Here is a 26,937-nt window from a genome sequence, read left to right as displayed (position 1 = left end):
TCCTGGGTCAATCATCTTTAACAGAAAAATGTCAAGGTTACAGTGGAATGGTAAATAGATACATACAACATCCCCTACATTTCCTTGTTATTTAATTATGTTTTTCCAAAACCATTCTTCAATGTTTTCTAAAGATGCCCCAGCTCTAAGATCTTTCCATCCTGAGCTCTAGTAAAATAAAATTCCAGGTTTTTAACCTGATATCTGATTTTATTTTTTCCATAGAACATCCAAGGCACATGTTTATTGTCCTACAGTAACTCTACTGACTGTCCTCCAGAAAAAAGAAAGTTGTATTTATCTGAAGCCAAAGAGGCCTTTGAAATTGGCCTCCTCACCAAAAAAGACAATGAAGCAATCTCTGGAAAACAGGAGCTGCATAGTTTCATCAAGGCTGCTTTCTGCCTTACCACAGTACATCGGAGCCTCAGTGGGGAGACCAAAGCAGTCTGTGTTTCAGATAAACTTTGTAGAGACGCAGTGGGGAAACTGTATGCTTATTGCACTTCAAGGGGAACTGAAGACAAAGAAACACTGGCTCGGGAGATCATGTCTGATATTGAGCTGGTTAAGAAGTACTTGCAAGTCCAAAGTTTCTCCAATTTAGATGACAGATCTTATGTCCCAGAGAGTTACAAATCTTGGATTGATCAGCCTATCTTGTATGGCAAAGTAGATTTCAAAGGAGTCCTTGAAAGGCATTCCCAACACCATGCTTCAGTGTGTGAAGTATTTGAAACTATATGTAAGAGCCACGGGAGCAGAGAAGAAGTAAAAACAGGAGCCTGTATCACATCCTTGAAAACTGAGACAAAAAACACAGACACCTTGAGTACTAGTGAGGACAAATTGTTAAGTCAAAAAGGCATTGAAATACCTTCTTCACAAAAAAACAGTCAGAATCATGGGAAGAGCCAAATAAAAGAAAGAAGAAAATGGCCCCGGTCAGATGCAGTTCATGTCTCACTTGATGAAGAGACAGAAACTGAACCATTGGATCACTTCAATAATGGGGAAACTGATGTTTCTAGCAACTCTCTGAATGGAAGTCAGACATCTAACTCTTGGAGCAAGATATCAGGATCCAGCTTTTCTACTAGCTGGGAGGAAGTAGATGATCATGCTGGCGATGGGCCAGTCAGAAGGGAGATCATTCAAGAAAAAAGGCTAGTAGACACTCAGTGTTCCACAGCCCTAACTGAAGATCTGGAGAACCATGATGATAGCAGTGATCTACATTCATTTTCTTCAATGCCTCATCCTCTCTCTCTCAAGGACTCTAAAGAAGACTGTTTAGATCTCTGTCAAAATCAACAATGTAAACAAACTCCCTTGGTTCACCACAAGACAATAAGCATAGCCTCAGTTTCTGGTAAAGCAAACTTAGTCAACAGAGAACTAGAAATAGAGAACGTCCAGGAAACTAGGAATATGGAACCCAAGGATGGCTCTCCATTTTTAGGACACTTAAGAGTCTCTTCTTGTTCTTCTACCTCTAGGAGGTCTAGGGAGATCATCTCATTGTCTCCCCCAGAAGAATCAGACTCATTTGAGATGATTGATGTGTTACCTGAAGCTAAAGGGAATCAAGGAGTCAAGAATGGAGAAGAGAAAGGAGTGAAAACCACTGAAAGAAACAAAGAACCCGTGTTTAGAGGACTGATTTCTTGGATTGATCAGGAAGAAGAAACTACAGAAAGTATAGAGGACGCTTCTTTGGACCAACCTAAAAACACCAAAGTCTCTTCCGCTTGTTCTTTAGCCAACAAATCCACTGTGGCTGGTAGTTCTTTCACTTACCACCGGCCCATGAAGAAACTTGTCACAGTAGGAAAAGAGCCCACAGAAAGTCAAGCAGATGAGCCAGATACCTCTACAAAGGACAAGGAAGTGGTGAGCCACTGGGCAAATAAAAATGGGTCTCATAGGCTGAATACTTTGAGAGAGCAAACCTGTCAGATGGTGAACAATGCCCATGGCTCCTGGACAAACAGTAGCAGACCCTTCCCCACCCTGTGTGATGACACTACCACAGAGGATCATGGCGGAGGGAATGAATTTGGAAACCATAGGGAGAATTCTAGCTCCTCCTTATCAGGGTGGCTCAATTCACCTGACTTTTTCAATGGTTCTTCTGAGGGGGGAAGTCCCTTGTCATTTCTGAATTCCAGTGGCAGCTCTTTTGTGTCTATACCAGGAACAGCCAACCAAGAAGTCCTAGAATCTCGCACCCTGGAGGACAAAGACTTTGAGAAACTCCTGTCGGGAGTAGGGCATGATTGGTTATTCCAGAGACTAGAGAACACAGGAGTTTTTAAGCTCAGGGAGCTCCACCAAGCACACAGTAAGTGGTTTGGGGGACAAGGGTATAAGGGTCTAATTTTAAGCAGCCATCAAGTTGGGCCTTGATTTGCAAAGCTTTGTGAAGCCCACCATAGCCACCTCTACATCATTGACAACCTCAATAAATACTTGTCAAGCTCAATTGAATAGATAGATGTTGCCTTTCTGGGAAGAGAGGTGGGAGACTAGGTGAAGGATAAGGCATGTATCACCAGCAACACGTGTTGCTTTGTTTTGTTTAACTACTCTTTGTTCCGAAGTGGGGATTCTATTGGAGATTGGGAGGATGTGGAGACCAGTGAGTGGTGACAATGATCTAAAATCATAGGATTTTACAAAAAAGCACACCCATAAAGGTTTTTTAAAAAAGATATTCCCCAAGACATAAAATTCATTGAAGGCTCATATCCCTCTGGCAGACATCAGACATGTTAGGTATTTGCACAGGACACTATACATTTAATGTGGCGTTTGACTGACTTTGTAGCTGGAAATAATCCTGAATGTAATAGCTGGAGACCAAGTGATGTTCTTCTCAGCCCAGCTGGCCAAATGTACCATTCTTCTTAGTTCAAAGAAGAGAAAAGCCCTAACTGTGCTCTCTCATAAAGATACAGTTATAGGCGCAGAAGCAGTTTGGCCTAGTGGTGGATTGGACCTGGGTTCAAATCTTGCTTCCAACACATACTGGCAGCATGATCCTGGGAAAGTCAGATAGCCTCTTTTGTCTCAGATTCCTCATGTGTAGAATGGGGATAATAATAGCACCTCCTTCCCAGAGTTTTTGAGAGAATCCAATAAGATAATAACTGTAAAGTGCTTAATACAGTGGTTGGCATGTAGTAAGTACTATATAAATGTCAGCTATTATTATTATTATTATTGTTAATGGACCTGGAGTCAGGAGGACCTGAATTGAAATTTTGCCTCAGACACTTGCAAGTTATATAACTGTGGGCAAATCATTTAATCTCTCTGTGCCTCAGTTTCTTCATTTGTAAAATAAAGCGGTTAGATTTGATAGTCTTTAAAATGCTTTCCAGGTCTAAATCTACGATCCAATCCAACTTTATAACTAGAAGGAATGTTAACACTTGTCTAGTCTAACTCTCTCATTATATAGATTAAAAAGAAAACAAAACAAAACTGAAGCCCAAATTAGAGCATTAACCAGTCCAAAGTCACAAAGCTAAGGAATAGGGGAGGCAGGGAATAGAACAGGTTCAGATTTCTGCTCTAGAGCTTTCCCTGTTCTAGAGCACAATGGATCATGTGATGTTTAAATGAGGTCGATTTTTGTAAAGTCCAGTAAATATTGCAGAAGACAAAGGCTGCACGATCGCAGAGTGAATTTTGAATCAAGCTTTCACCTCTTGGAGGCCAAGACACAAAACTGAGTCAGGTAACCAGTGAGATTAATTACACAGTTAGTGTCTTGGGATCTGGCAACAAACTAAGAGGACCTACAAATAACTTTCACATATATTATCTCCTTTGTTCTTCAAAGCAGGTCTGCAAAGTAGACAAATCAGGTAGAATCCCCATTTTACAGAGGAGGCAATTTTAGTTCCAAGGAGATAATCTTGTTCAGTAGCTTTACAGCTAATAATTTAAAAAGTCACAACTTAAATGAAGTATTGGAATGAATAAATCGATAAGTTTATTAAGCACTTGCTATGTGCCCAGCACTGTGCTGTATGACAAGGATATGAATACAAAAAGCAAAAATAGTCCCTACCCTTGACAGAGAGGGGTAGCATACAAAAAGGAGCAGTAACCAATGAGAGGCGTTTTGGCCCAGAAAGTTACAGGGGTGATGAGTAGATTGACCTATGTCAGCCAGTAAGAATGGCAATTGATTTGATCATGGTCGATAGCTCCAGAACTAGAGGGGAGAGGAAAAGGCTACCCTCCTGGAGGAAAGGATGCTGACTAATCTGTGGAGGAGAAGGCCAGAGAATTGGAAGTGAGGTGGACTCATTTTGGAGATGTTTTCTTTGCACCATACTACACAGCTATACCTGTGTATTCTATGTTTCAAGATCATCTCAGGGTGTTGAAATATAGTGGAATATTTCCCTGGCCAAGTGATTACTTTTCTATTTTCTGAGAACTAAAAATGTCCCACGTCACATGCCTCATGAATTTTTCTTCCATAAATGCTTGCCTTATCTTGTATTGCTTCTTGCCATCATCCACAGCAGAATGCTTTATTGGTTACAAATTCATCACATGTTATTACCCCTTTGCCTAGAAGTTAGAAGTTAAAAATGTGTGAGATTTGAGGGGGAATATTTTTAAAGACTTGAAAAAGTTTTTCACTGATGGAATACTTTAAGGCCTGTGTTTATTTTAGTCTTCTTCCTGGATTATAATAGCTTTGCTCAAGATATGGCTAATTTCACCTTTTCTTTTTCCAGATGCTCTTTTGCTAAAATATTCCAAGAAATCAGAACTATGGACAGCCCAGGAAACTGCTGTATATTTTGGTGACTACCTAGTTGTAAAGAAGAAAGGCAAACAAAGGAATGCTTTTTGGATACACCTCCTTCATCAGGAAGAAATTTTGGGAAGGTACTGCTGAAAAAGAGGGGAAAAACCAATTAATGTAAATGTACCTCAATGGAGTTCCCTGATCAACTTGATGAGGTCACATATAGAGAGGGTAGGCGTGTCCAGTAATACCTGGTTGAGAGGATTTTCTGGGCCTTATCAATCCATATGTACCTCACTGAGGATGAGAGTTTGAGTCTCCACAATTGGGAATAAACTGTTTGGCTTGGGCTATTGTAAGCTGGAGCCAATCCTACAGAAAACCCAAAGGATTCATAGTCGCCCCATCAAGCAAACCCGTGCTATGCCCCTGCAGTCCATAAGGATCCAGAACCAAATCCCAAGATACAACCAAGTTCTAGTGCCACAGAAGATTGAGTTCATCAAAGTTTTAAAAACAAATGTTAAAAATTGTTTTTACATGCAACTGGGAAATAAGATATACAGACAATGAGGTATAGAAATCTATCTTGCCTACAGGAAAATAGAAGGGAAGGGGTAAGTGGGGGGGGGGTGATAGAAGGGAGGGCAGATTGGGGAAGGGCTAATCAGAATGCACATCATCTTGGAGTGGGAGAAGGGGAGAGTTGGGGAGAAAATTTGATACTCAAAATCTTGTGGAAGTAAAAGTTGAAAACTAAAAATTAATTAATAAATGAAAACTGAAATTCCCAGTCAAAAAAAAAAAGAAGATTGAGTTCAGCTGCCATTACATCCAATTATTCCTCTAAAAAGAATCCCCACTATAACATACTGGAAAAAATGGTAATCTTGCCTTTGCTTGAAGACTTTTAGTGAGGGAAGAACCCATTACCTTCTGAGTCAGCCAATTCTACTTTTAACACTACTTTCAGTAGTATTACTTTTCAGCAAGCCAAAATTTATCTTTTTCAACACCCACTCATTGCTCCTATTCCAGTGGTGGGGAACCTGCGGCCTTATGGCCACATAGGTCCTTAAGTACAGCCTTTTGACTGACTCTAAATTTTCAGTCAAAAGGCCACATTTAAGGACCTAGAAGCCACATGTGGCCTTAAGGCCATAGCTTCCCCACCTCTGTCCTAGTCCAGTCTTCTGGGGATAATCAGAACAAATCTAGCCCTTCTTCTGAAGCCTTTCAAGTTCTTGAAGGCAGCTATCATGGCCCTCCTGAGCTTTATCTTCTCTAAGATAAGGATCCCCAGCTCTTTCATTAAATCATCCAATATTATGGACTTAAGGCCCTTCACCATCCTTCCTTAAATGTGGTGGTAGTGGTTGAGTCATTTTCATTCGTTTCTAACTCTTTGTGATCCCTTTTGGGGTTTTCTTGGCAAAGGTACTGAAGTGATTTGTCCTTTCCTTCCTCAGTTCTCTTTACAGATGAGAAAACTGAGGCAAACAGGGTTAAGTGACTTGCCCAGGATCGCACAACCAGTAAGTGTCTGAGACCAGATTTGAACCTGGGTCTTGCTGACTCCAGGCCCAGAGCTCTATCCACCATGACCATGAACTAAACATAATATTCCAGTTATGGTCTGACCAGAGTATAGGAGAAGGAACAATCACCTCCTTCTTCCTGGAGGCTATGCTTCTCTAAATGCACCCCAAGATTACATTCCTATTTGGAACTCTCACTTCACCCTGTTGACTCATTTTGAGCACCAAACTCCCAAGCTCTAGGCTTGTACTAATTCTCCCTAGAAGAGAAACAAATTTAAGGTTGCTAGAGCAACAATCTCTTGACATACTGGTAATTCCCATCTTCAAGTACTTACTTGGTACTAGCCTAAGTAAGGACTTGGATTTCTTCAGAAGGGAAATGTGTTTGGGGTTCCTGAAAAGGCAAGCTCCTTGCCTATCGGAACTGCAGTGTCTCAATAACTCACTATAATAGCAGAGAGAAAAACCCAGGTTTTTCTTATATATCATCCCTATTGCTCCTCCAGTTCTCAGACTATCTGTGAGATCTTCTTTCTAAGAGGCTGGTGTTGCCCAGGTACACTACCTCCTCCTTTTTTAGAAGACTGTGTCCCAGGATCCTCTTCTTTCCAAGATAAGTCCAGGTTCTTTCACCACTATCCCTTGATACATGACAGATAAAACATGCAACTTCATTGTTTTCTCTCACACCCTGAGACTTACAGTTTATCCAGAGTTTTCCTACAGTTTTCCTGTCTATGCTCAACTGTCTTGGGAACTTTCTAAGTAAGAGCTACCAAGATCTGTCAGTTCTTTTTAGGACTAGCACAAAGGGGTGGCTCTCATCCATAATAGCCAAATCCAACCAAATCATTCCTCGTTGATGAGACTGGATCTCTCAATCTCAGTGAAGGGTGAAAGGGTGGCCTCAAGACATTGAAGACATTAACCATGTCCTCAGTCCACCCAACGAGATGCCAATGCACATGTCTATAACCTCTACTGGGAACCATGCCTCCCTGCAGCACCTTCAGATTGAACAAGCAAATCACCTGATCAGTCCTCTGCAGATTGTTGTATGTGGAAGAGGACCATGACATCAGGAAGGTGGTACCATGACTCGCAAGTGAATTGGATTTAAGTGAGGGAGGGCTGTGCAAAGAACCAGACTCACTGTCTCTTCCGGAGCCATCTGGGTCCAGTGGCAAGATATCAATTAAGACGACTAGAGATGGCCCTTCTATCTTCTGTATAAAATAAATAAACACAGGCCTTCTGCTGAACTGATTAATTGTGGGCTTTTTAAAAACCATATATTTTAGTTAAATCTTATAGGTTTAGGGCTACAAAGGAATTCATCCAATCCAACCTTCTCTTTTTCAGATAAGGAACTGAGGCTAAATTACTTTCCCATGATCACACAGGTAGTAAGCATCAGAGTCCAGATTTGAACAAAGGATCTCTAAGTCCAAATCCAGGGCTTTTCCCACTGAATCACACTGCTTCCCAATCCTTGTACTAATGGGTGTCAGGTACAATGCTACACCAAATAGACACCTTCTCCTTACAGCCAGTAGCTTTGATAGAAGGGAGCTCAGGATCAAATTATGCTCAGCTTCTGCTATAGCAAAACCATCGAAGTCTCTAGATATAGGAAATAAAATTGTCAGTGAGAGGCAAAGCTATAATATTACCTTGTGTTTGTATAGAGTTTGGATATTGGTTGTATATTGTTATGCTTTTCAAACCCCACTCAAATACATTGAATCATTTTCTTCTCCTGTTCTATCCTGGGTTTAGGGAGCTTGTTCTAGTGTCTCTTTATTTTTGTCCCCCATAGATACGTCGGAAAAGAATATAAGTCACAAAAAGGACTTTGGCACCATTTTGTTGATGTGGAGAGGCAGATGACCGCACAATACTATGTCACAGAGTTTAACAAAAGACTCTATGAGCAAAACATACCAACACAGATCTTCTACATCCCATCCACAGTACTGCTGGTAAGAAATTCATTATAAATCACAACAGGGATGGACTCCTAAACAAGTGCCTCCCTGAAAGAATAAACAGGAAACAATATGGTATGGTAGAAGGAGCAAAGGCTCTGGTCACAGGACCTGGATTCAAATCCTACTTCTGACATTTTAAATCTGTGTGACCTTAGGCAAGTTATTACCTGGGCCTCAGTTACCCCATCCGAAAAAAGGGAGGGGGAGCTTGGGCTTGGTGCTCTCTGAGTGCCTTCCGATTCTAGATTTATGAGTCTATATAAAATATAGAAGGCAGTATTGCATAGTGGGTAGCGAATCAGCATTGGAACCAAAGTTCAATTCCTGCCTCTGACGCAGACTGGCTAAATGAACCCAGAAAAGTCATTTAACCTCTCATCACTCTCAGGCAAAGTGTTAGAAACATCAGATGTTCATCTGCCTTGGTCAAGATAATCCCTTCATTGGGATTTCCATAGTGTAAATTCCTTGAGGACAAGAACTGTCTTTTGCCTCTTTTTGTATTCCCAGCACTTAGCACAGTGCCTGGCACATAGTAGGCACCTGATAAATGTTTATTGATTGATTCGTTGGTGTGCTGGAGCTGATTCTTACTGAACCAAGACAGCCAATTGTTAAATTTTCAGCATGAACACTTACACCTCTGGAAATTGGCAAATGCTACAAATCAAGGCTTGATTTAATGCTTTGATCACTGTCCAGTCTTAAGAAAGTAATGGAGAAAATGTTGATATGCATATTAAATTTAAAAGTGTGTTTTGCATGCATTTTTGGATGATCTATTGTTAAACATTTACCAGCACACCCCATATGTGTATGTCTCTGTATACAGACACACACATAATATTCACACATATATACATATATACACAAAACATATGCGCACACATATGTATATACATATTTACAGATACATGCATGTATATTCACACAAACCTGTGTGTGCATACATATACATACACATATGTGCCTAAGACAAAGGAAGCCTAGGAACTTCTGAGCCCCTCCTAAAAATAAGAGCCTGGGATTTGTGGACATATTCTGGTACCAGAAGCCAGCAAGGAAAAGGATCTACTCTCCTGAACTGGATATGATTAAGCAGTTGAGCCTTATCTCACTCACCTGATTAAGGAGTAACTGGTCTGGACAGAGTTTTTTACCACTCTGGGAATGGGTAAATTTATCCCTTTTTATATGTGAGAAAACAGGCCTAGAGAAGTTATATGGCTTTCCCAAGGTCACACAGATAAATGGAAGAGGCAGGATCCAAACCCAAATCTAAACAATGTACTCTTTCCATTCCCCATTTTGTCAAGACCACTCTTTGTTGCCTTTCAGATTTTAGAGGGCAAGACAATTAAAGGATGTGTCAGTGTGGAACCTTACATTTTGGGAGAATTTGTTAAACTATCCAATAACACAAAAGTAGTGAAAACGGAGTACAAAGCCACGGAATATGGACTGGCTTATGGACATTTTTGTTACGAGTTTTCCAACCACACTAATGTTGTGGTTGATTTGCAAGGTATGTGTCAATGTTGGCCACTTTCATCACTTGCTAGTCAAACATAATCTTGTGTACTACATATGTGAACGTCTGCCTGTCTATCTGTCTACATTCCTGACAATAATCCATTTTAGGATGTAAAATTCTGCTCCAGATTAAGGGAGACAGTTTCTTTTTTCATTTTGTAAATGAAACTCTAGTAACCTAAAAATGATACTGCTGCTTCTAAAAGTCACAATTAAATCTAATTCAATAAACATGTGTTGAATAACCACTGAACACAAGGTGCTAGAATTTGCATAATTTCTGAGTGGATCTAGTTCCCTATAACCCCAGATTCCACTATAAAATCATGAATTACCATTTAAATCTCCCACTAACAGGGTTGAATGGCACTGATTCCTTGCTTATTAAATTTTCTCCAGTACTTCCTTCTTCCAGACTTTTACCCTTACTGTACAGATGACATTGTAAGATGCCTCCCTCAATCAAAGAGGCTGGTCAATTGATCTGTAGGACAAGTAAGGCAATAGGTTTTTACAGCAACCCTTATGAAGCTACTGGCCTGTTTTTTTTTTCCCCTCTTAACTTACTTCAAAAAAAATCAAAGCTGGTCCAAGCTTCTGAGTTGGTGTTTCTAAATTAGTCTTCTTATTGTGACTGTCTTTCAAAAGAAACAGTGAGAGTCAATCAAGTGAGACCTCTGTGTGGCAGGGCAGAGCAATTCAAATAAGTCTGGTTATTTGGGTGGCTTTCCCAAAACGTTTTTGTTTGTGTTCTACTCTGCTATGTGTTGGTGGGGAGCAACTCACACAATAAATTGGAATAAAATAGAAGACTACTAGAGGTGTTAAGGCACGTGTGCCCAAAAGGCATAGAAAGTGATGCCTGTGTCGTAGTCAGTGACAACTGCATCTTTGACAACACCTTCTGAACTCTTCCTTATTTTCTTATTCATATCTGTCATAGAAGTCATGCAACTTTGATGATGATGACCACGATGATATATGATGAGGATGATAGTAACGATGATGATACAGGGTGACCCAAAAATCTTAGTGCAGTTTTAACACTTTAAGGCTTAAAAAATGCTTTACATATATTTATTTTTTCATTGATTTTTCACAACAACGAAGTAGGTATTTCATTAGGAGGTTTTAGTAGCATAAAAATTTTACTACAGTTTCTAAAACTGACAATTCAATTCAATCAGATTATCTCCATTTTTAAAGATGAAGAAAATGAGACTGAAAGTTAAGTACCTTACCCAAAATCACGTAGTTTGTAAGTACCCAAGGTAGGATTTGACTAGCACGGTAGATAGATTGCTGGGCCTGGAGTCAGGAAGACTCATCTTCCTGAATTCAAATCTTGCCTCAGACACTTAGTAGCTGTATGACTCTGGGCAAGTCACTTCACTCTGTTGGCCTCATCTGCAAAATGGGCTGTAGATGGAAATGGCAAATGACTTCAGTATCTTTGCCAAGAAAACCCCAAATGGAGTCACAGAGTTGGACACAGCTGAAAAATGACAATTCCATTAACTCAGTCTCCACCTACCTGATAAAGCTAATAGTTTGAGTGAAAGATAAAGAACTGGAATTGAGTAAGATATGTTAAAATTTTAAATGCATACTTACATTTAACTCCTTTTATTATTTGCATGGATATTTTTATTTTTGGTTTCTGTAAAAATACATAATAAAAAACAACAACAAGAAGAAAACAAACATTTTAACCAGGAATTCTACCCAAAACAACTCTGTTAACTCCACCGTATGCATTTACATTACAATGACCATTGGTGTTCAGAATGATGACTTGGGTACACTCAGCAACCTTGAAGGACCTTCTTAATCATCAAAGAGAGATTATATTATGCTCAAATACAGTTTCAGTGTTTCAAGAGTAAGCCTAGATCTCTTTTGTTTCATTGTGGCTTAGAGATGACTTCTTGTGGTTTTTCAGTTGTTTTGTTGTGTCTGACTCTTTGTGACCTCATTTGGGGTTTTCTTGGCAAAGATACTGGAGCGATTTGCCATTTTCTTCTCCAGCTCATTTTACAGATGAAGAAATTGAGGCAAACTGGTTTAAGTGACTTCCCCAGGGTCACATGGAAGGTGAATGTTTAAGGGCAGTTTTTAACTCAGGAAAATAAGTCTTCCAGACTGTAGGCCCAGCACGCTATCCACTACACCAGCTTGCTGCCTTTAGAGATGACTATAGCTTCTTAAAGGCCATGGTAAGAAAATGCTATCACTGGAAGGTCATACCAAGCTGCAAATGGTGGGACTTTGTTGTCATAGAATCAACCTCATCCAGTTCAGAGAGGCTGACCAAAGACTTGGGATGAATTTCTCTGAACACAGCAATCAATGAAACCACCTGATGATATCACCGATCTTTTGAGTATTAAAATAACAATAGAGTCAGTCTTCATTTTAAATTTATTTTATTGCATCTAGACCTTAGAGAGTTGGTCATCTATTAAGCCAAAATCCAATTCCTCCTTCATTCAGGAGGCAGTTTGATGGTAAAGTGGATAAAATTCAAATCTCTGAATCCAACCTGAGCTCAAGTCCTACCCCATATACTTACTAGAGGTATCCTTAGGCAAGTCACTTAACCTTTGTCTGCCTCAGTTTCTTCATCTGTAGTTGTGAGGATGAAATGAGATAAAATTTACAAAGCACTTTGCAAACCTTAAAGTGCAATATAAATGTTAGCTATTATCATTAGTTTAAATGTTGTAAAATGAGTCTGGGAGATTGATCGAGGTCAACTCTTAGCATAAATGCATTCATTGGAACACTACATTCTGTTAACATCCTGGCTATCATAAAATTTACTAGGTATCTCTCTAAGTCAAAGGTTACTAACCTTTTTTATGTGTGTGCTGGACCCCTTTGGCAGTCTGGTGAAATCTATAGAGCTCTTCTCAAAATAATGTTGTTAGATGCATAAAATCACATATATCAGATTACAACAGAAGCCAATTATATTGAAAGACTTGAAAAAAATATTTTAAAACAAGTTTCATATACCCCAGGTGAAGAACTCCTGCTCTAAATAAGTATATTCTAGAAATGTTATCATTCTACAATACTGAAATGATATTTCATAAGAAATCTAAAACTCAAAAATTCTTTTATCATAGGTTGGGTGACCGGTAATGGGAAAGGAGTCATCTACCTCACAGATCCCCAGATTCATTCTCTTGATCATAAAGATGTGACTACTAACTTTGGAGAAAGGGGCATTTATTATTTCTTCAACAATCAGCATGCGGAATGTAATGAAATCTGCCATCGACTTTCTTTAACTAGACCTCCAATTGAAAAGCTTAGTTAGGCATATATTTTTCTTCAACAGCAATATAGTTGAAACAATAAATTTAGTTCTACAAAATGACAGTAATCTAGATGAACACCAAAAAAAATCAGTTAACTATCTGGACGTCATTAATAAGTAAACATACAGATGTTTAATATTATTTTTAAAAATATGTCTGTGTAATGGGCTTTTTGTTTTTACCTTTGAGACATCATGAAGATATATTCTTGGCTATCTCCAACTGTTGTTATTATGAAAGTGCATTATTATTGAATAAGGAGGGATAGGGATAAAGACCACACTTGTGATTTCATTGTACAGGGAACTCCCAGGTGAAGAAATTCTCTCTACCAAAGCACCTTCTCTTTAACTTAGAGCCTTAGAAAGATACCCATGGCCCTGAGAAGGTAAGATACTGGCCCAGGGCCATATAATCAGTATGTGTCAGAGGGTTTTCTTGGCTTCCACTTTTTAGTCACTACATCATGTCACCTGTAGAACTTATAATTTCCCCAAACTCAGAAAAATCTGTATTCAAGCTAAGTCCTCAGCCTTTAATCCATGTATTTGTCCTAGGTATTTTCAGATTAAAGTTATTTAGTGATGATTATATCCATTCAACTCCCTCCCCCAGAATCCCTTGGCCAGATGAGTGACAAGCCATAAAGGCAACTTATGGTACCTGCCATTAGAAACTAGCCATGAATTATCAACCCCAATATTTCCTGACCAAGGGACTAAAACAAGCCCTGGATAGAGCAGAAACATTTTACCCTTCTAGGAGTCTCTTGGACCAAAGTCCAACCCAGATAAAGAATGAATTCCTTTAAGGAATATTATTTTCATAAACATAAGTATTATGGTCAAATACACATAAATAAAACAATTTATCAGCAATTAATAAAGAAAATAATTGGGAGAAAAGTCATGGGATAGTTCATTGTAGGTGACTTCTAAAGAATACCCAGATATTGTCAGATAGCAATATGACCATAATGAGTTTTGATGTTCTGTTTTTTGTGGGGTGTTCTCCCCTCACCCAACATTCTTTTGGGGGGGGGGCGGTGAGGAATAAGTCTCTCTTTCACTCAGACTAGACTGCTGCAATAACACACAGCCTTACCCACTGCTGGTTGACAAGGAAGCTTTGACTTTCTTCTCTGACCTGGGTTAGTCTGGCTTTCTTTAGGACCCTGGTGGCTACCAGGGTACATTACAGTGTTCATTGGAATTAGCACAGAAAGGTGATCAGCTTTTAGCCCCACCGTAGCTTAAGCAATCTACCAACCTCAACCTTGGCAGTCACAGGGATTACAGGTATATACCACCAGGCCCATCAGCATTCTCCCTGGTGAAAACGTCCATCAGCATATGTATTTACTGGAATAAGGTGTACCAGTGCTATGTGACAAAAGATATTTTATAGACCAATATATTGTCCCTGGTGACAATAGTAAAGACATTTCCATATTTTCTTTGTGAGAATACAGCCACTAATAAAATCATGGCCTTGGTTTCATGCCTCTGATAGATGGACAACAACACTCTTCCAGGTTTTAACTCTTCCCCTGCCTGCTCCCATTCCCAGCACACCTATCTTCCTCCCAGGTCTTTGTTTTTTAATTCTCATCACTGCTTTGGGTGGTTCTCACCCTCACTAGGAGTATGGCAAGCCATGGGAAGGTGTCCACAGGCTCCACAAGATGAGTGACTCCTCCCGACACCCACTCTTACCACAATTTTTATCCTGTAAGATAAAGATGCTGTTAAGTTTCTTTAGTTTGTTCCAGTTTGGACGAAACTCTCTCTATAGGACCTGCAATTCCTCTGCACTCTTGGTTTCAACTGAAAATATGGGAGCAAACCATTGCAGCTAAAATTTAAAGGCAAATACTGAGAAAAAAATCTTTGTAGAAAGTTTCTCTGATAAGGGTCTTCTTTCCAAGATATCTAAAATAACAAATTCAAATTTTTAAGAATAAAAGCCAGTCCCCAATTAAAAAATAATCAAAGTATATGAACAGGAAATTTTCTAAGGAAGAAATCCAAGCTATCAGCAACCAAATGAATAACATTCTCCAGGTAACTAAAAATTAGAGAAATACAAATTATAAGAACTCTGAGGTTCTACCTCATACCCATCAGAAGAACAAAGTATTTTTGGCAAAGTTGACCAAAAAAATAAAATAACAAAGGTTAGAAGGGTTATAGGAAAACAGGGACATTAATGTGCTATTGGTAGATCTATGAATTGGTTCATCCATTCTAGAAGCAATTTGGAACTTTGGGGAATATCTAATGAGTCATCAATTTGCATGATTTTTGACTATACTGTTACTACTGGACTAATTCCCCCAAGGGATCAAATAAAAAGAAGAAGGATCTACATGCACAAAAACATTTATGAAAGCTCTTTGGGTAGTGGAAAAGAACTAGAAACTAAGGCAGTGCCCATAAATTGAGGAGTGGCTGGACAAGTTATGGCATATCAATATAAGGGCATGTCATAAGGAATGACAAAAGGAATGTTTTCAGAGAAACCTGGGAAGATTTTATGAAGTGATGCAGAGTGTTGTGAGCAGAATCAGAAGAGCAATTTATATAAGACAAACAATTCTGGAAAAATTCAAGACTGATGATCGGTGATGAATCAGGATTCCAGATGATAGATGAAGAAGCAAATGACATACCTCCAGACTGAAAGGTGATGAGCTCAAAGTGTATGAGATAAAGTAGAATGAGATATACTCTTTTGGACACAATCAAAGTGAGAATCTCTTTTGCTTCACTATGCATATTTGTGACAAGGTTTTTCTTGTGTGTGTGTGTGCTTTTTCTAATGAGGGAAAGGTTAGGAGGGGGCAGAAAATAAATGTTTATTGAAAAAATAAAAATGAAATGAAAGTATATGTATAAAATGCATATGAGAGAAAAGAAGGGAGGCCAAAAGGAAGCATGCATAATCAGGAAAGCTCTGAAAGTTAAATGTTAGATGTATTATGTAAAGTAAATGGAAAAGCCAGCTATATGTAGTAGAAATTCTCAGTTTTGTGTACAACCTTTTTATATCCTACTTTGTATATGGAAATGCTCATTTTGTTTTTTGATAAATTCACAATAAAAATAAAATTTTTAACATTTTTTTAAAAAAGTATATTCGCTGATTTCAATTGGAAAAAAAATCTTTACATCAAATATCTCTTTTAAGCATCTGATATCCAAGATATATAGAGAAACACAAATATATAAGACCAAGAGCCATTCCCTAGTAGATACAGTCAAATGATGAGAACAAATAGCTCTCAGAAGACTGACAAACTACTAACAACCACATGAAGCTTGCTCCAAATAATTAATAATAAGAGAAAAGTAAGTCAATACATCAAGTTCCCTGCCACATAGCTAACTAAGCCTATTTCCCTCCCTCCCCCACAAAAGACAGGAAACTGACTCTGAGACTTGATTGGCCCAAGGGCCTAAAGCCCAGGCAGTTGTCATGGATTCTTGGTTGTCTAGGGGCATAAAAAAGGCCAGCCCATAACTTGACAGATGTCCAGGCTTAAGAGTCACCAGCGCTTGCCCTGTTGATCAGACATGATTCTCTATGGAGATGAGGTGAGCCACATCTACCTAAGCTAAGTACCGTATTCTTCTGGAATATCCTTTCCAAGTAAGTAAGCTAAGTAAGGCTAAGTAAACCTCATTTTGTTAATAATTAAATATTTCACATTTAATTCCATTCATTGTAAGCCAATCTTGAGCCCTAATATAGAATGCCTTAGACTCCAACTGCTACTTTTTTAAAAATCTATAATAAGTTATACTTTTGGTTATTTGCTGTATCTTGATGATTTCAAAATCTTACTTAATTCTTTGTACATTTTCAGTCAGTCAGTCACCTAGCACTTATTAAATGCCTACTATGTGCCAGGAACTGACAAGCACTGGAGACACAAGGAGAGGCAAAAATAGTCCCTCCCACAAGGACATCATAGTCAAATAGGGACCAGTTTTAAATGGACTTCTTCTTTCTGGCACTACTTGTGTCCTAATGTCTGATTTCCATCAAGATTTCCATCTTATTGTTGCCATTATAATATCTTGTTGAGTGATTATAAAACTAAGACCAAATCAAAATAAAATAATTGTTTGTCTAAAGGTCAATTTCAAGCCCCTGCTAATGTTTGATATGTTGAAGCAATGTCATCATCTAAACAAGGCATTGGATCAGATGGCCTCCCAGGACTTTTTCAACTCTTAGATTCTGTGACAATAGCAATGATTTTAGAAATAGATGTTTTAATCTGATGTAAACTGGCCCATTTGACAATGCAAATCGTTATTTCAATACAACTGTAAGACATTCTTTATGGAAACAATGACCTAAATAATTGGAAAAAGATTAATTGCTTATGAATGGGTAGGCCAAGCCAATGTAATAAAAATGGCAATGTTACTCTAACAACAGTGTTGCTAGCAACTACTGTGGCCATGTAAGACCAACAACAACAGCACACAGGAAAGGCTGCTAGCACAGTTTCTTTGATCTGCTTTTCTAAGGAAAGCAATTTTAAGAGGTTAACAATCTCGGTTTAATCAAACATACATATATCATCCACTTAGTTCAGGGTGAAAAGATCAGCCTCCTGAACTTCAAGGCAAATACAAACAGAAATTACAAACATCGACAGACAGACCTTGTCTGATTCAAATCACAATTCATAGTTACCAGAGAAGCACCAACATCTGTCTGTCTGGGTTACAGAGCTGGGGGCAGGTTCAAAGGCTTGCCCAGAGTCTCATCACCCTCATTTTTTCAATGAGTGTACCCCCAAAAGTCAAATACCAACCTTGGATCTTGTATACCCATCTCAGGGTCCCAAGGGCTCAAGGCTCACCATTAAGAGTGTGAGAAATCACTAACAAAGTGTGGGAAAACTCCAACCACCAGCACCACATCATATACAATTCAATGACTCTCGATTGTCTTAGTGCTGAGAAACATTCCAAGACAAAAAGATCCCACTTAATGCCCCATTCAAACAAAGAACAGTGAAAAGTCCCATTTTGCTTGCCATTACAGTTACAATATAGTACAATAAATGCCATTACATTTATTCAGCACCATACAATTATTGCTGTCAAAAACTTCTTGATAACCATAGGAAATAATAACAAAATTCATTCAAAGGAACAAAAGGTTAAAAAAAACCTCAAAGGAAATTATTTAAGAAATGGGAAGGAATAGGTCATAGAAGTACTAGATCTCACACTAAACTACAAACAGTAATTATCAAAAAGATGGGGTACTAATTAAAAAAATCAAGAGGTCAAATAATGGAACAGATTTTGTACATAAACTGTAGAAGCAAACAAACCTGGTAGCCTAGTAGTCAATAAAGCCAAAGACTCCAACTACAGGAATTCCACAAAAACTACTTGGAAAACTAGAATGCATTCTTGCAGAAATTAGATGTAGACCAACACCTGATACCATATACCAATATAAACTCCAAATGGATACATGACAAATATAAAAGGTCACATCATTTAAAAGTCAAAGGAATAAGGAAGAAATTACACTTCATATTTATGGGTAGTAGAAGAGTTCATGACAAAACAAGCACCAAAGAGAATCACAAAAGATCAAATGGATAATTTTGATCACGTAAAATTAAAACAGTTTTGCATAAAGAAAACGAATCCGTGTGTGTGGGATGAAAAACCCTCACCAGCTAAAAGTTAATAAGGAGCCATCTCAGGGTAGGAGCAGAAATAAATTTTATTCAGTTCTCAAGAATTGGGCGTCCTCTGCTAGCACAGAGCAGAACCAGCAAAGGAGGCGCTTTACAAAAGGCAAAGCACTAATAATTATACCTAACACAAGAGAATTCCCGCCCACCTCTGACCCTTCTCACCATTGGCTGGGAGGTGGGCTTACAATCTGAGCATGAAAGCTAGACAAAGAACCGGGAAATTGAGGCACAGAAACTCCAATTCCCATTCCCTTAGTTAATGATTACAACTGAGGTGACATCTATAAATCTAAAGGAGGAGAATAGGATAAGGGGAGGGGGAGACCCTCTCCATTCTCTTACCGTACTTTTACAGTAAAGGAAGTCAAACCTGTGTACATTCCTACATGGGAAGATGATATATGTAGCTCATAAGAACTTTCTCATTATTAGAGCAGTTAGAATGAGTGTATATATAGACAGAGGGCACAGGTGTGAGTTGAGTATGAAGGGATGATATCTGAAAAAATAAAATTAAGGGATAAGAGAGGAATGTATTGGGAGAAAGGGAAAGGGATAGGTAGAATGGGGTAAATCATCTCACATAAAAGAGGCAAGAGTGGAGGGGAAGATGAGTGAAGCAGGGGGGAGAGAGTGAATCTTCCTTTCATCAGAATTGGCTCAAAGAGGGAATAATATACACACTGAACTGAGTATAGAAATGTGTCTACAGGAAAGTAGGAGGGGAAGGGGATAAGAGAAGGGGGCTGGTGATAGAAGGGAGGGCAGATTGGGGGAGGGGGTAGTCAGAAACAAAACACTTTTGAGGAGGGACAGGGTGAAAGGAGAGAGAGAATAGAATAAATGGAGGGGGAGAAAGTCAAAGCTCCCTCGTCAACCAGCAGTGGGTAAGGCTGTGTGTTATTGCAGTAGTCTAGTCTGAGTGAAAGAGAGACTTATTCCTCACCGCCCCCCCCCAAAAGAATGTTGGGTGAGGGGAGAACACCCCACAAAAAACAGAACATCAAAACTCATTATGGTCATATTGCTATCTGACAATATCTGGGTATTCTTTAGAAGTCACCTACAATGAACTATCCCATGACTTTTCTCCCAATTATTTTCTTTATTAATTGCTGATAAATTGTTTTATTTATGTGTATTTGACCATAATACTTATGTTTATGAAAATAATATTCCTTAAAGGAATTCATTCTTTATCTGGGTTGGACTTTGGTCCAAGAGACTCCTAGAAGGGTAAAATGTTTCTGCTCTATCCAGGGCTTGTTTTAGTCCCTTGGTCAGGAAATATTGGGGTTGATAATTCATGGCTAGTTTCTAATGGCAGGTACCATAAGTTGCCTTTATGGCTTGTCACTCATCTGGCCAAGGGATTCTGGGGGAGGGAGTTGAAAGGAAAGCAGGTCACAGTGACCCTGTTTTACTGAGGAAATCTTTAAACCAGAACCAGAAGAAAGAACACAAAGTTTCAGGGTAAACTTTCCCAGAGGCTGAGCCATCAGACTCTCATGGCCTCAGAATTTTTTTCATTTCCCTATTTCTTGATTTTTAAACATTTCTTAGTATAGATATAGATATATATTTATACATATCTTCCCTGTGAAGTCTTCACATTTTATTTACCTCACACACAAGTATAATTAGATTGAGAATAGTTAACTGAGAAATAATTCTTTGCAGCAGGTTTCTCTACTAAAGGTCTCATTTTTAAGATACATAAGGAATTTTTTCAAATTTATAATAAAAACAATTTCCCAACTGACCAAAGGATATGAATGAGAAATTTTCTAAGGAAGAAATGCAAGCTATCAGTAGAAATAAGAAAAAAATATTCAAAATGACTATTAGAGAAATGCAAACTAAAACAGCTTTGAATTTCCATTACATTAGCAAAGATGATTTTTTAAATAAAAAGGAAAATGACATGTTGGAAGGGCTATAAGAAAAAAAGCACATTAATGTACTATTAGTGGAGCCATGAATTGGTCCAGCCATTCTGGAAAGCATTTTGTAACTATGCCCCCAAAGTTACTAAACTAAGCATATACCCTTTGACTCAGTGATACCTGTCTTAGACCTCTACTCTGAAGAGGTCAAAGAGGAAGCACCAACATCTACTGAAATATTTGTAACAGCCCTTTTTATAGTAGCAAAGAACTAAAAATTAAGGGCATGTCCAGCAACTTAGCAATGGTACAGTAAATTATGTAATACGAATGTAATGGAATATTATTTTGCCATAAAAATTATGAAAGGGATGATTACAGAGAAACCTGAAAAGATTTGTATGAACTGATGCAGAGTAAGCTAAGCAGAAATGAGGATAATTTATACAAAAACAACAAGATTATGAAGATAAACAATTTTGAAAAACTTAAGAATTCTGATTAATGCAATCACCCACTATGATACTAGAAGATCAATGATGAAGCACGTTACACATGTCCTCAAAGAGAGATGTTAGACTCAAGATGTGAAATGAGACATAAATTTCTGGACATGGTCAATGTAAAGATTTTTTCCCTTTGAATATGTATATTTATTACAAAAGTTTTGTTTTTCTACACCCCACCCCACCACTATCGAAGCAGAGAAAGAGAAAAAATGTTTAATTTTAAAAATAATTTTCATAAAACAATGATTTTGTTTAAGTTTGTAGTTTGAAATTGAGAGAGAGAGAGAGAAGAAAATTAGTCCATGAGAAAAGAGGTTTCCCCAATTACTTCAGGATAAGGGCTGAGCCAATTAAAGAGAGTTTTTTGTAACTTGGGGCATTTCTAAGAGTATTCCAAAACCTACCCTCTAGACTGCCTTTGAATATATTAGGAGAAATTTTATAAGAAGATGAGCCAGTAACAGAATGTGAGGCAGGATGTTAATGTAAACAAATTCAGGTACCTTAGGTGCATAGCCTGGTATTACACAAATACGTATACATTGATGTTCTGATAAATGTTTAATGATTGGCTCTCCAGGGGGTAAAATGTATGCTGGAAACACTTTTAAATGTAATCTGCGTTATTAATATTTTCTCCATCACTATTAAAAAACTTTATTTAGTATTTTATTTTTCCCCAGTTACATATAAAAACAATTTTTAACATTCATTTTTTTAAAGTTTGAGTTCCAAATTCTCTTTTCCTCCCTCCTCACCCTCCACCCCCAATTGAGAAGGCAAGCAATTCAATATAGGTTATACAAGCAAACATTTCCATATTAGTGATGTTGTGAAAGAAAACATAGACCTCCCCAAAAAACCTCAAGAAAAATGAGGAAAGTTTAAAAAAAATATGCTTCCATCTGTATTCACACACCATCAGTTCTTTCTCTGGGGATGGACAGCATTTTTCATCATAAGTCCTTCAGAGATGTCTTGGACCATTGTATTGCTGAAAATAGTTCACTTTTGTATGAGCCCATACAAGCCTTTCCAGGTTTTTTTCTGAGAGCATCCTGGTCATGATTTCTTATAGCACAATAGTATTCCATCATAATCATACACCACAACTTGTTTAGTTATTCCCTAATTGATAGATATCCCATCAGTTTCCAATTCTTTGCCACCAGAAAAGAGCTGCTATAAATATTTTTGCATATATAGGTCCTTTTCCTTTTTGTCTTTTTAAAATCTTTTTTGGGATATAGACCTTCTAGTGGTATTGCTAGGTCAAAGGGTATGCATGGTTTTATAGCCCTTTGGGGGTAGTTCCAAATTGCTTACACAATGGTTGAATCAGTTCATCACTGTGCCAACAGTACATTAATATCTCATTTTCCCCATATCCTCTACACCATTTCTCATTTTCCTTTTCTGTCCTATTAGCCAATCTAATAGGTAGGAGGTAGTACCTCAGAATTGTTTTAATTTGCATTTCTCCAATCAATAGTGAGTTAGAGCATTTTTTTCATATGGCTATAGATAGCTTTGATTGCTTCATCTGAAACTGTTCATATCTCTTAATCATTTATCAGTTGGAGATGGCTCTTATTTTTATAAATTTGACACAGTTCTCTACATGTTTAGAAATGAGGCCTTTATTAGAAAAACCTGCTCTGAAATTTTTTTCACAGTTACTATTACTAACTGTATTTTCCTCCATCCTATTTCTCCCCCTCCATTTATTCTATTCTCTCTCTCCTTTCACCCTGTCCCTCCTCAAAAGTGTTTTGTTTCTGACTACCCCCTCCCCCAATCTGCCCTCCCTTCTATCACCAGCCCCCTTCTCTTATCCCCTTCCCCTCCTACTTTCCTGTAGACACATTTCTATACTCAGTTCAGTGTGTATATTATTCCCTCTTTGAGCCAATTCTGATGAAAGGAAGATTCACTCTCTCCCCCCTGCTTCACTCATCTTCCCCTCCACTCTTGCCTCTTTTATGTGAGATGATTTACCCCATTCTACCTATCCCTTTCCCTTTCTCCCAATACATTCCTCTCTTATCCCTTAATTTTATTTTTTCAGATATCATCCCTTCATACTCAACTCACACCTGTGCCCTCTGTCTATATATACACTCCTTCTAACTGCTCTAATAATGAGAAAGTTCTTATGAGCTACATATATCATCTTCCCATGTAGGAATGTACACAGGTTTGACTTTGTTAAGTCCCTTATGATTTCTCTTTTCTGTTTATCTTTTTATGCTTCTCTTGAGTCTTATATTTGAAAGTCAAATTTTCTATTCAGCTCTGGTCTTTTCATCAAGAATGCTTGAAAGTCCTCTATTTCATTGAATATCCATTTTTCCCTCTGAAGGATTATATTCTGTTTTGCAGGGTAGGTGATTCTTGATTGTAATTCTATCTCCTTTGCCCTCCAGAATATCATATCCCAAGCCCCCCAACTCTGTGATGTAGAAGTTGCTAAATCTTGTGTTATACTGACTGTGCCCCCACAATATTTGAATTGTTTCTTTCTGGCTGCTTACAGTATTTTCTCCTTCACCTGGGAGCTCTGGAATTTGGTTATAATATTCCTAGTTTTCATTTGGGGATCTCTTTTAGGAGGTGATCAGTGGATTCTTTCAATTTCTACTGTACCCCCTGTTTCTAGAATATCAGGACAATTTTCTTTGATAACTCCTTGAAAGATGACATCAAGGCTTTTTTTTTATCATGGCTTTCAGGTAGGCCAATAATTTTCAGATTATATTTCCTGGATCTATTTTCCAGGTCAATTATTTTTCCAATGAGATATTTCACATTATCTTCTATTTTTCATTCTTTTGATTTCGCTTTATTGTTTCTTGATTTCTCATAAAAGCATTAGCTTCCATTTGCTAAATTCTAATTTTTAAGGAATTATTTTCTTAAGTTAGCTTTTGTACCTCCTTTTCCACTTGGCAAATTCTACTTTTTAAGGAATGTTTCTTTCTAAGTGAATTTTTGTGCCTTTTTTCCCATTTGGTCTATTCTGCTGACTAAGGTATTCTTCTCCCCGTTGGCTCTTTTACCATTTGGCTTAGTCTGTTTTTTTAAGGTGTTATTTTCTTCAGTATTTTGTTGTGTCTCCTTTACCAAGCTGTTGATTTGTTTTTCATTATTTTCCTGCATCACTCTCATTTCTCTCCCCAATTTCTCCTCTATTTCTCTTACTTGATTTTCAAAATCCTTTTTGAGCTCTTCCATGGCCTGAGACCAATTCATATTTTTCTTGGAGGCTTTGGATATAGGAACTTTGACTTTGATATCTTCTTCTGAGTATGTGTTTTGATCTTCCTTGTCACCATAGTAACTTTCTATGGTCAGAATTCTTTTTCTGCTGTTTGCATTTTCCCAGCTTATCACTTGACTTTTAACTCCTTGTTAAAGTAGGGCTCTGCTTCCAGGATGGAGGGTGCACTGTCCCAAGCTTCAGGGATTTTGTGCAGCTGTTCTCAGAGATACTTCTAGGGACCTGTAAGTTTTCAGTTCTTCCAAGGTAGTATGATCTAAGGAGAGGTGCATTATTACTCTTCTGGCTTGTGCTCTGGTCTGTGAGTGACCATAAGCACTCTTTTCTGCCCTGGAATGTGATGAGGGTCTCCACTCCACCGTGGCCATAAGCTCTGTTGGGCTAGTGCTCCTCCTCACCCTGGGACTGCCAACCAGGACTGCCACCAAGATGGGCAAAGTATGGGCAAAGCAACAGATTCATACCCCCAGTGCCAGTAGAGAGACCCCTATAATCTCCTTCTGATGTTGTTTGACTCCCTTACCATTTGTGGGCTGAGAGCTGTGGAAGCAGCTGCTGCTGCTGCTGATTCAGTGGCTCCCAAGTCCTGCTTCTGGTTTGCTGGGGTCGGGGCTGTGCCGAAGTAGCCTGCACTGTTCTCCACTCTCACCCACATGTGTCAGACCTTTCCTGCTGACCCTCCAAGTAGTCTTTGACATCTGTGGGCTGAGAGGTCTGGTACCAGTGATTCAATGACCCGGAAGCCTGCTCCCAGTTTGCTGGGGCATGGCCTACTCTGGCTCTGTCACCCTGGTACAAGGGACTTTTCCTGCTGAACTTTAAGTTGTCTTGGGCTGGAAAATTGTTTCACTCTGTCTTTTTGTGGGTTCTACCACTCTAGAATTGGTTTAGAGTCATTATTTAAAGGTATTTGGAGGGGTTTGGGGGAAAGCTCAGGTGAGTCCCTGCCTTTACTCTGCCATCTTTGCTCCCTCTACCACTTTTTTAAGTCTAGACAATCAAGCCCTAATTTGTACCATTTGTTGATTTCTTATTTCTGAGGTGTAAATACACAAAAAATTTAACAATTGGCCATTACACACTGATTCAAGCTGGCTCCATCACAATCCTGTCACATACCCCAAGGGGTCTCTACATACCAATAAAGGAGTACACAGACTACCTAGACTAAAGCCAAGAGGACAGGCCCATACATCTATATGCTATATTATACTTATAGATTAGTCAGAGCACAAACCAAACACACATCTCCTGCTTTTATTTCCTTTTCTACCTTGCCTCCATAGCCAATTATTCTACTCAAAACTCACAAAATGTAGACTTAGAAACAAAGACAAGCCCAAAGTATGACTGAGGGGAAACTGGTAAGACTATCATAGCCTACATGGAGAACTGAAAATTTCTCCTGTACATAAGGGAGCGTCAGGAGCTTTTTATCTTTGTACTGTTTCCTTCATAGATCCAATCTATCCCAGCTGTTACCATGTACACTTGTAGGATCAGAAAAAAAAAAAAAAACCTCCAAATAAAAGACCTTTTACAAGCCTGAAGGTACAATTAGCATAATCTCAATAAATTTGGGGGGCAGGTAGGTGGTGCAGTGGATAGAGCGCCAGGCCTGGGGTCAGGAAGATTCTTCTTTCTGAGTTCAAATCCAGCCTCAGACAGAAACTAGCTGTGTAACCCTGGGCAAGTCACTTAACCCTGTTTGCCTCAGTTTTCTCACCTGTAAAATCAGCTGGAGAAGGAAATGGTAAATCACTCCTGTATCTCTGCCAAGAAAACCCCAAATGGGGTCACAAAGCATCAGTCACAACTGGAAAACAACAATCCATATAGATATGTATATGTGTGTATATACATATGTATACACACATACATATATATGTGTGTGAGTATATATGATAATATATACACACACTGTGCTTAATGAATATATACATACTTATATGTGATATATGTACATATACATATGTGCATATACACAAACACATACATACATATAAAGTCATACATATATGTGCATATGAAAGTGGTAATGAAAAAAATCAACGTAGATGGCTTCAATGAGAACCAGTCGTGCCAAACTTTTTCTTTTGATAAGGTTATTGAATTGGTAGATGTAGGGTGAATGGGGAATAAGATCTTCCCCGCCCATCAATAGGCCTCATGTGGAGCCTCATGTGGAAGCAAGTTGCTTGCTTGTAGGAAGGCTTACACATATTTTGTCAATTTCTAATTAGGACTGAGCCTATTAGCTGAAAGAGTATATATTCTGAGAGGTGAGCTTTTGCTTTGGGGGCTTGCTTATGAGAAAGATGTTGTGATTCCCTGGTTGAGACTCTGAGTGGTCATAT

The 26,937-nt window shown here is 38.5% G+C and overlaps 1 protein-coding gene across 1 annotated transcript in view; it reads left to right on the top strand.

The window, feature by feature from the left end:
* Positions 1-16,236, top strand: part of ALPK1 (alpha kinase 1) — a 129,886-nt gene extending 113,650 nt beyond the window's left edge. The window contains exons 10-14 of the mRNA XM_036764557.1: positions 226-2,344; positions 4,764-4,917; positions 8,138-8,300; positions 9,648-9,834; positions 12,974-16,236. Coding sequence (XP_036620452.1) covers positions 226-2,344; positions 4,764-4,917; positions 8,138-8,300; positions 9,648-9,834; positions 12,974-13,167 — 2,817 coding nt within the window. The 3' untranslated portion in view covers positions 13,168-16,236. The remainder of the gene's footprint in view (positions 1-225; positions 2,345-4,763; positions 4,918-8,137; positions 8,301-9,647; positions 9,835-12,973) is intronic.
* The last annotated feature ends 10,701 nt before the right edge of the window (positions 16,237-26,937 follow it).

This window comes from Trichosurus vulpecula, chromosome 6 (genome assembly GCF_011100635.1).
Source record: "Trichosurus vulpecula isolate mTriVul1 chromosome 6, mTriVul1.pri, whole genome shotgun sequence".
NCBI classification, from domain to species: domain Eukaryota; kingdom Metazoa; phylum Chordata; class Mammalia; order Diprotodontia; family Phalangeridae; genus Trichosurus; species Trichosurus vulpecula.
The sequence above is the reverse complement of the archived record's forward strand: the minus strand, read 5'-3'. Positions and strand labels throughout refer to the sequence as shown.